The sequence below is a fragment of the Chiloscyllium plagiosum genome, unplaced genomic scaffold (assembly GCF_037043375.1).
Source record: "Chiloscyllium plagiosum isolate Xiang-an unplaced genomic scaffold, Cpla_swu_hap1 HiC_scaffold_14, whole genome shotgun sequence".
Taxonomy (NCBI): Eukaryota; Metazoa; Chordata; class Chondrichthyes; order Orectolobiformes; family Hemiscylliidae; genus Chiloscyllium; species Chiloscyllium plagiosum.
In genome coordinates this window covers 74601937-74612521 of record NW_028270152.1, presented here as the reverse complement: position 1 = coordinate 74612521, position 10585 = coordinate 74601937, and the positions used below count along the sequence as shown (strand labels likewise).

Here is a 10585-nt window from a genome sequence, read left to right as displayed (position 1 = left end):
TCCCATTTATGGCAAATTAAACCAGAATTTATTGTAATACATTGCTTGTCATCTTCTCTGCAAAGAATGATCAAAATCTGCTATTTGTTGGCTCTGAATTACATTATTAAGTTAGTTGATGACATGGTTACAATGCTGTGTAATGAAAATAGGTACAGATAAAAGTATCAAAACCTCTAGAAATTCACCAAGGCCAGGGAATGTCGCAGTATTATAGCAGTATTGTGCTGCTACAATATGTGATTTATAGTATAAGGCTGGCCATATTTAGAGCTACATTTTTGTTTTTCTTAAGGCATAAAAACGATGAATGAAATGACTGTGTTGACTATTATTGGTGAGAACAGGAACACAATACTGTAGTGTAATGATGTAAAGATTGAGTGTTCCACTGTGACCAGGTATGACTTTGAATTTCCAAACAAGTCATTTGTTAGTTGGCAGCAGATGCAAGAATTCCTTTAAAGAATCTGAACTTCTTGATCAACATCCTTACATTGTTGGTAATCAATGCTGGAAAGCCAATTAAGCCCTTTAGAAAACTCAATTCACTTTATTCATGCAGGCATGGCCCTTATTGGGCTTTGCTTGATACTGGTTCACTAGCCACTTGGGTGTTTTTCTGCTGGTGGAAATGCTGAATAACGTTTTGAGCCCATGGTGCCGTTCACAAACACACGCTCTAGCGTTTAGATGGGCAATAACTAATTTTGCAAACCTACAACCCACATCTCGAGCACATTCTTTTTCCCCAACTTAAAAAATGCCAGTCAGTGTTGCCAGTAATGAATTCCATTTGCCACAGAGTCTCAAATGGCTGCTGGAGGATGAACTGGCTGTTGTGGATATGTTTCCTGCTCAGATAGGAGTAGTTGAGGCTTGAACACAAACCTCCTAGTGCAGAGGTAGGAGCATTACCACTGTGCCACAAGAACCCCATTTGACCTAGCTGTTGTACAATCTGCCCAATTCTATGTTCCACTGATTGCAGTCAGACAGGACATTGAACTGAACCTCCCCAGAAGACCAGTTAACTCCAAATTGAACAGTTGGCCACCAATCCCAGGCACATTAAGCCAAATGCTATGCTATGCATTCTATTAACTTAGTAGCCTTTTCAAAATTATCAGGAAAATCAGTATGTGGACTCCGAGTTGAGAAAGCTCTTTAACTGTTCCGTTTCTGTTGTGAAAAGTCAATGTTGCTTTGAGCCCCACCTGTTTGTAACCTGCAGACTGAGTTCTAAAACAATCAGCGCTGCTGAAGTTGAAAGGTTTCTGAAAAGAGTTGTCGGATCACATGCACTGAGTCTCAACAGGTTTTTGAGGAAGGGTGTTCCCTTGACCCTTTCTGAGCAGATGTGCGTCCTGGTGTTACACTGAATGTCCTGCTTCTAATTTGAAGGATATCCCCTCTTGTTCTGGCCTCGCGCACCAGAGGAAACACTCCAAATTCTCCAAAACTCAACCTATTTAATCCTTTCATCACCTTAACACCTCAAGTAGATCAGCCCTTCATCTTCCATACTCAGAATGCAGCTAATGAGGTGGAAGAGATGGATGGCACCACATGTGAGCCTGAGGAGGGGACTAACAGAGGGAAGGGTTGACAAGGGACTGGAGCTCCAGGAAGCCCAACCTACCAAGGGTCCCTCTGCATGCTGCTTGGGAACTGAGGCTTGAGATGACCAGCCATAGATCAGAGAACGCCAGGTTCCACAGACAGGATATTTGAAGATATTGAGAGTCACTGGAACGATCACCTGTGGTACACGTTCCTAACATCCCATGTTATGGATCAACATCTGTAGATGGAGGTTACGCTAATGCCAGCATCTATAAAATCTGATGTTGGATCTCAATTACACAGGCTGCAGAGACATGAAAACTACCTTCCATGATGCTCTCTGGTACTGTTTTGGCTAAATTCAAGCTCAGGCAGGCAAAGACCTCAGACAACTGTAGGGTGGAGGAGAGGAATAAAGAAGTTTGGCTACAATTGTACAAAGCCTTGCTGAAACCACTGATTGCAGTCTGGATCCCCATATTTGAGGAAGGACATACTTGGGTTGAAGACGGTATGGGAAATTGGTCCTTGGGGTGAGAGACTGAGGAGATTGGACCTATGTTCTCTGGAGTTTAGAATGAGAGCTGATCTCATTGAAGCATACAAGACTTTGAAGGGACTTGACAGGATTAACACCAAGAGGTTGTTTCCCTTGATTTATGAACCTAGGACATGGGGAGCAGTCCCAGGAGAAACAGCCAATCATTTTGGACTGAGATTAGGGGAAGGGTTGTCAATGCTCCATGATTCAATCCATTTAAGACTGAGATAGGCAGATGTTTAGTTACTAAGGGAATTAAGGGATACAGGGAAAATAGAGTTAAAACTGAAGAATGGGCATGGGGCGCTCAATGGGGTGACCAGTCATTCCCTGCTCTTACTTCTTATGATTAGATTAGATTACTTACAGTGTGGAAACAGGCCCTTTGGCCCAACAAGTCCACACCGACCCGCCGAAGTGCAACCCACCCAGACCCATTCCCCTACATTTACTCCCGCACCTAATACTACGGGCAATTTAGCATGGCCAATTCACCTGACCTGCACATTTTTGAACTGTAGGAGGAAACCGGAGCAAACCCACGCAGACACGGGGAGAATGTGCAAACTCCACACAGTCAGTCGCCTGAGGCGGGAATCGAACCCGGGTCTCTGGCGCTGTGAGGCAACAGTGCTAACCACTGAGCCACCGTGCTGCCCTTGAAAACAGAACATTGATGAGTTGAAGGGAGTGAAATAGAACTTATTGACTTTCCAAGGGTTCATAACCTCAATATGCCAATTCATGTGCTGGTATGAGCGGATGATTGAAAATCTTGCAACAGACAGTTCTGGAATGGTAATGGTATTACTGGTGATATCACCCACCTTCCACTCTTGACTGATAACAACCCAGGACACCAAGGCAGCAAAGGACCAACAGATAAGAAGTGCTCACAGAATCAGATTGTATCCTCAAAATCATTAGGTTGAAGTTATGGAGAATGAGTGATCAGTCTGTACCACTGACACCTGTACACTACATAATCTGTTAAATCACATCAAGACATCAAAAAGTTGTTAGAATAAAATCACATTACTATTGAAGGCAGGGCAGCAGGTACTAAACACTGATTTCTTTCCAGATTTGTAGATTAACATGTGATTAACTTAACAGAAGTTGATTAATCCCCTCATTAACTAGTCAGTTTTGGATTTGGTTTGCTGAGTGCGTGCCTGAGGAAATTCAGGATAGATTCTTCAGGAACTCTAGCACTGTTTGATGCCACTCCTCAGGGTTATCGAGGTAACAGGCATGCTGTGCATCCTTCATAACATGCACCTTGTGGTTAGCCAAGTTCCTCAGATGGTTGAACGATGTCTCTCCCATCGGCTTGTCCTCTTCACCGTAGACAATTAGTGTTGGGGTCTGTAAAAAGTTGGAAGCATCTGTCAATGATCAGGCCACTCTCAGCTGTCAGTGGAAAGAGGTAGGGCGCAATGCAGCAGCACCTTTCAACTCTCTAATCTTGGTAATGTTAGGAATAAGAGTTATCAGGTCTTAGAAGGTGGTTCGGTGGCTCAGTGGTTAGCACACTGCCTCATAGCGCTAGCAACCTGGGTTCAATTCCAGCCTCAGGTGTGGAGTTTGCACGGTTCTCCTCAGCACTTCATTTCCTGCTTAGACACTTTATAGCCTTAAGGACTCACTATCAGCTTCAACAACTTCAGAGAATAAATTCTAACTCTGTCCTCTATCTTGCTTATGCCCAAATTTCATCCCCCCCCCACCTCAGTTAACCTATGTTTCGCTATTAACATCTTTCATTCAGACTGTGCCTTCTCTACCTCTCCCCTCCACTACCAATAGCTTCCATTTGTGTCTTTTGCTTTATGCACCCACTCACTTCTCCTCCCCTGTGTCGACAGCACATAAACCACCATTTTCCAGCCCTTTTCAGTCCTGAAGAAGTCACACTGGACTCAACGTATTTAGTCCTAGAGATCTACAGTACATAAAAATGCTCTTCGGTCCATTACATCCAGGCCAGTCAAAAACAACCACCTAATCCCCATTTTTCAGCACTTGTCCCCAAAGCCTTGAACCCCTTGGTATCACAAGTGCATATTTAAATACATCTTCAATGTTATGAGGGTTTCTGCCTCTGCCAACTTTACAGGCAGTCAGCTCCAGATTCCTACCACACTCTGAGTGAAAATGATTTTCCTCACATCTCCTCTAAACCTCCTGCCCCTGACCTTAAATCTATGCTCCCTCCATCAAGGGGAAATGTTTCTTCTTGTTTACTGTAGCCATATCCCTCATGATTTTACTCATCTCAATGATGTCCCCTCTCAGTCTTCTCCACTCTAAGGAAAATAACCTTAGTCTATCCAATCTCTCTTTATAACTGAAATTCTCCAGCCCAGGCAATATCCTGGTAAATCTCCCATGCACCCTTTCGACTAAAACTACATCTCTCCTATAATTCCAGAACTGTACAGTACACCTCACCCCCACCACAGTTGCTGCCAGAGTTTCTCCAGTACATCCTGACTTTATTTCAGACTTCTAAAATCTGCAGCTTTTTCTTATTGACTAGATAAAAGCCAATGTCCATCTGGTGTACAACCATACAGGCCAACAACAACAATGCATTTATGCAGCATCCTTCATGCTGAATGAAAGAGGGAGATATATGATGGTTGACCATGTATAGTCAAAGAGGTAGGTTACAAGGAAGGTCTGGAGGTGGAAGAGGGGTTTATTGAAGGGTTGACCAGAGCTTAGGATGTCAACATTGACGACACCCACCATCAGTAAGACAGAGGGGCAGGGTCTACAATCAGGTCTGGAGTTTGGTGATATAAATGACAGAACTAGGAAGGTTACAGAAAGTGGGGAAGAGGCATAACCTATAGAGGGCGGGGAGAGGAAGGGACACTCAAAACTGAGGTGGAGGAGGAACCATGAAGGGGTGGGTCCTTGGTTTAGCTCAGTTAGCTGGATGGTTGGTTTGCAAAGCAGTGTGATTGCAACAGTATGGGTTCAATTCCCATCACTGGCTGAGGTACCATGAGGGACTCTCTTCCCTTGCCGTAAATGAGATGGCCCTCTGATTAAATCACCACCAGTTGTCTCTCTCTTTAATGAGAGAACAGCTCTATAGTCTGGTAAGACATAGCGACACAACAACAACAACCTACAGGATGGGAGGATGGGGTGGAAGGGGCATTATCTGTAAAGGGAGAAGAGAGGAAAGGGCACTACCGACAGAGGTACATGAAAGACACTATTAGTTGTAGACTCAACTTACCTGCACACTGGAGTACTGCTCAGGGGAAAATTTCTCAGTGCAGATTGGGGCAACGGGGATGAATCCCTTCACCATGTCACGGTGCCCAAACAGGAAAGGCAGTGAATACATCCCACTCAGTGACGGGCTGATTATCACAACAGAGTTCAGCTCCAAACCCCTGAGCACACTCAGGAGGAAGCTGTCAGGAGCTGGATCCCCCAACTTGGCAGGAGCTGTCACTTCTTTGGAATTACCCAAGCCTAGGGACAGGAGAAAGACCAGGAGGAAAGTCAGCCAGGGCACAGAGAAAGGCTCCATCTGAAGCAGCATTGATCAGCCCAGTCACTCAGAACATCACTTAGTAAACTGATCTGTAACCACCCGGGCTAAACCTCAAAACTCCAACTGGTGCAAACATAAGAAATGGACAACTTCTAAAAGAACCAAAAGGATTTCAATGGCTATGTGACCTCAATTCACATGAGGGATGAAGAGATCTGTTTGAGCGTGAGGCAGCTACAAACAAAGTGAGTTCCTACAGCAGGTTAGAATCTGGGTTTTTATGCACTCCCAGACTCCCACAAGCCTCTTTGCCCCAACAAGGCCCAGAATATTTGCCCAGATGGGTGCAGTTGTATTTCCTGACACAGCGTGTAGTCAGCAACTCATATCAAGTGGATGGGTGATGGACTTCTCATCTGGTTTATTGATGATGTGGCACCATAGGACTGGGCTCCCAGCCTTTCACATTATCTGCTTGCCCAGTGCTGAATGCAGATCACAGATTCAAAAGAAAACACACCAGAAACTCCAATTCTAACTCAATTTATCGACTTAGACATGCGGGGGGTTGGGGGGGGGATTGCGATGGTACTATGCTTCCAGGACAGATGTATTCTGTGCTGTCTCTTTCACAGACAGGTGTTTCCACAGCAGAATGTCTGCTTCAAGAACAGTGGATAAACTGCTTTGATCTTCCTGAATGTCTTTTTTAAAAATTAGACAAAAGAAGCATGAGTGGGTGGAGTCAGAGTTACACAGACCGAGGGTTTTAGTTGGGCTTTCAGTTAGGGTTTGGAGCTGGCTGTTAAAGCTGATCAATAAGCTCTCTCCATGCTGCAACAAATAGCTTTAGTTCTCTCTCTGCTTCAAGATTTGATTCTTTCACAATTCCTTTTTCCTGGATCTGGAGGCACGTGAGGAAAACCTGCTTCGCTGAATTTGCCTTTGACAAGGGTATATTTATGGGATGCTGCTATATTGGAGCAGTTGATAATTGGTAGTTAAATAATATATTATTTTATTAAGTATTTCAATAGAGTTAAAGTTATGCCAATTTTCTTTGTTTGTATTTTAACTGTGTTGTAAGAATAAAGAATGTTTTGCTTAAAGCTGACTGATGGACTAATCAAATCACATCTGGAACAGAATGTCTTACACTTGCCCTTAAACAAAATAAAAAGTTGGGGTTGAGGCTATATCCTTGATCGATTGTAAGGAGGCTTGACCTGGTCCACAACAATGTACTGAAGTAACCACAGCCACATCCCAAACAGCATGTGAAGAAATCTCAGACAGATGTACAACAATTGAAGTAAACAGCACACGCTCCCTCCCCTCAATGTCACGGTTCAATTATTGTGTGTATTGATCTTGGCTAATCCATTACCGAACCTGGTAAGTCGATAGCTATCGCCCGGTACCCGGCCCCTGCCAGTTCCTGGAGGGTTCCAAGCTTCAACCAAGTCTCAGAGGAGAAGCGAATGCCATGGAGCAGGAGAACAGAGAATCTGGGGTTCTGCTCAGCTGGTGCAGTCTGACGATAAAACAACTGCTGCCCTTCAACTTGCACAACACCTTCCTTAGTCACGATACCCGCCATGGCATCAAGTTGGAGCTGTGATCTGCTTTACAGCATTCTGCAACAGATAACAACAGTCAGTAACAGGTTAGATACAGAGTAATAGGTTCTCTACACTGTCCCCACCAAACACTCCCAGGACAAGGACAGCATAGGGTTAGGTACAGAGTGAAGTTTTCTCTATGCTGTCCCCATCAAAACTATGTCATTGCACAAACTATACAACAGCCGTGTCCTGAATTCCCCAAACAACAGTTTCAAGTTAAAATAAACAGATGATTGTTAAAAAAAAAAGTTTTCAGCTTGCTGAAGTGACAGGAACTGAGTGAAGAGAGAGAGTTTGCACCAACCTACGTCTCAGAGACAGTGCGTACAGGCATCTGTCTGCTTCCCTCCCGGAAGAGCTGAGGGAGGTACAGAGAACCTGGCACCAGCGCCCTCTGCAGCAAGGAGGCTCCATGTGCAGACACAGACCAGTGGGCAGTCATCAAATCAATCCAAACAAACAACTCATATCTACCGTGGAATAAAGTTAACTTACCTTGTAGCATATGTGTAGGCCATTCAGTCCATTGTGCCTGTGCTATCTCTTTGATTAGGACAAATTGAGGACTGCAGATGCTGGAGATCAGAGTCGAGGAGTGTGGTGCTGAAGAAGCACAGCAGGTCAGGCAGCATCCGAGGGGCAGGAGAGTTGATGTTTCGGGCATAAGTCCTTCATCAAGAATGATGAGGATCTTATGCTCGAAATGTTGATTGTCCTGTTCCTTGGATGCTGCCGATGCGGCTGTGCTTTTCCAGCAGCACCCTCTTCGTATCTACCTCTTTGATTGAGTTGCCCGATTTAGTTGCCTTTTCTGCCAATTATTTTAAAATCATAATGTCATGTTATTGACTCACCCATCAGAAGAAGCAGTTTCTCCTAAACTGTTCGATCAAAATTCCTCCTATTTTGGCATTTTCTGTAACTAATCAATTTCTAGTGAGGTCATTTTAAAGCATTTGCTCCCCAAATGCACCTACTCCACTTTATTCCCCAGAATAGCAGCAGTCTTTCTTCGGTGGGCTCAGTTGTAAATGGGGAGAGGTTAAAATTGATAGAATTAATGTTGCATCATCCCCCAAGATCTCCAGAGTGGTTGTGGCGTGCTGCACTCTCTAATGTTGCACAGCAGCAAGGTTTGAACCTACAGGAGGTTAAAAGAATGTACAGGTTACAGTGATTTGGAGAAGGATGGAGGGATAGCAGAAGGGAATAGTGTCACAGAGATCTTCAGCACAGATAAAGGCCCTACAGCTCATCATGTCTACATGGTCAAACACAACCACCTAACTATTCTAATCCCATTCCTCAACACTTGGCCCACAGCTTACATATCTTGGCATTGCAATACTTCTTAAAAGTTACGATAGTTTCTGCCTGTGCCAGCCTTAGAGGCAGAGAGTTCCAGATTCCCATCTCCCTCTGGGTGAAAAATAAATTCCTCACATCTCATCCTCCTCCCCTAACCAAAAGAAAGACTGCGCGGAGGCTTGGTAAGGTAAGGGTTTTTTTTGTTTTCTTTTTCTTTTTCAATCTCTCTAGATCATTTAGAGCACAGGGGAGGGAGGTGAGGGTAGTTGCATGTTCCTCATCCAGGATTAGATTAGATTAGATTATTTACAGTGTGGAAACAGGCCCTTCGGCCCAACAAGTCCACACCGACCCGCACCCACCCAGATCCATTCCCCTACATTTACCCCTGCACCTAACACTACAGGCAAATTAGCGTGGCCAATTCACCTGACCTGCACATTTTTGGACTGTGGGAGGAAACCGGAGCACCCGGAGGAAACCCACGCAGACACAGGGAGAATGTGCAAACTCCACACAGTCGGTCGCCTGAGGCGGGTATTGAACCCGGGTCTCTGGCGCTGTGAGGCAGCAGTGCTAACCACTGTGCCACCCACAGTGAGAGGTAAGGGTCACCGCTGACTTTGCCTGTGAGAAGTGCACCCAACTCCAGCTATCACAGACCGCGTTAGGGAAGTGGAGTCGGAACTGGATAAACTTTGGATCATTCCAAGTTGATAGATGAAGGAAGGGCTGCAGATGTCGTATACATGGACTTTAGTAAGGTGTTTGATAAGGGTCCCCATGGTAAACCCATGGAGAAAGTGAAGTCACATGGTGTGCAGGGCGTTCTAGCTGCAGGGATAAAGAATTGATTGAGCAAAATGAGACAGAGAGTAGTAGTTGAAGGGAGTTTCTCGAAATGGAGAAAGGTGACCAGTGGTGTTCCACAGGCATCAGTGCTGGGGCCACTGCTGTTTGTGAGATACATAAATGATCTGGAAGAGGGCATTGTTGGTCTGATCAGTAAGTTTGCAGATGACACAAAGATTAGTGGAGTAGCAGAAAGCAAAAGGGACTGTCAAAGAATACAGGAGAATATAGATAGATCGGAGAGTTGGGTGGAGAAGTGGCAGATGGAGTTTAATCCAGGCAAATGTGAGGTCATGCATTTTGGGAAGTCTAATTCGAGAACAAACTATATAGTAAATGAAAAAGCCTTGGGAAAAGTTGATGAGTAGCGAGGTCGAGGAGTTCAAGTCCATTGTACCCTGAAGGTTGCTGCACAGGTGGATAAAGTGGTCAAGAAGGCATATGGTATGCTTGCCTTCATCGGATGGGGTGTTGAGTATAAGAGCTGGCAAGTCATGTTAAAATTGTACAAGACTTTGGTTCGGCTGCATTTAAAATACTGTGTACAGTTCTGGTTGCCACAGCACCCTCCTCCTATATGCTGACGATTTGTTACTGGCTTCCACCTTCACTGATTGGTGTATGCAGGACACATTTGCCTTGCTCTTCTGTCTGCCACAAGATGGAAAGAGGGTCTTGGTTGAGAAAACGCAGCCAGGCTCTTGCATGGCCTCAGAGCGTTGTCTGAGGAGCAGATGGCACCATTACCCAGCTCCCTCTGCCTGCCACATGGACTCAGCTGCAAGCTTTCCTGGGAATGGTTAACTATTGCAGTCACTGGATTCCCGACCCCTACGTGAGGCATCCTCACCTAAGCAGCCAGCAAAGGTGCACTGGACCCCTGAGATGGAACACGCTTTCACTAAACAACGTCTAGCCTCTGCTCCTGCTCTGGGGGTCCTGAACAGCACGCAGCCATTTTACCTGTATGTGACTGAGACAGCAGGGTTTGCATCCGGCATTTTGACTCAGCTTCATGGGGATCCCTGTTGCTTTTTACTCTGCACAGTTGCCACCAGTTGTAAGGGGAATGCTTGCACGTTTGAGGGCTGTGGCGGCCGCCGCGGTAACAGAAGAAAAGGCCACCACCATTGTTCTGGATTACCCGTGTACTGTTTTGGTCACCCATTTGGT

General features: G+C 45.1%; 1 protein-coding gene across 1 annotated transcript; it reads right to left on the bottom strand.

The window, feature by feature from the left end:
• Nucleotides 1–7615, bottom strand: abhd14b (abhydrolase domain containing 14B). Its single transcript, XM_043708467.2, has 4 exons — nucleotides 7557–7615; nucleotides 7020–7264; nucleotides 5364–5605; nucleotides 1–3475 (listed from the first exon to the last, which is right to left on the bottom strand). Exons 2-4 carry the CDS (start codon nucleotides 7225–7227, stop codon nucleotides 3293–3295), a joined length of 633 nt encoding a protein of 210 aa, XP_043564402.2. The 5' UTR covers nucleotides 7228–7264; nucleotides 7557–7615; the 3' UTR covers nucleotides 1–3292.
• Between the last annotated feature and the right edge of the window lie 2970 nt (nucleotides 7616–10585).

Bases quoted from the DNA above. Each gene is read 5' to 3' on its own strand.
- abhd14b (XM_043708467.2), bottom strand. From the start codon at position 7,227: ATGGCGGGTATCGTGACTAAGGAAGGTGTTGTGCAAGTTGAAGGGCAG. The intron at 5,606-7,019 runs GTTCGGTAATGG...TCCTGTCCCTAG, and splicing joins GATAGCTATCGACTTACCAG to GCTTGGGTAATTCCAAAGAA. The intron at 3,476-5,363 runs GTAAGTTGAGTC...AACTTTTTACAG, and splicing joins AGCAGTACTCCAGTGTGCAG to ACCCCAACACTAATTGTCTA.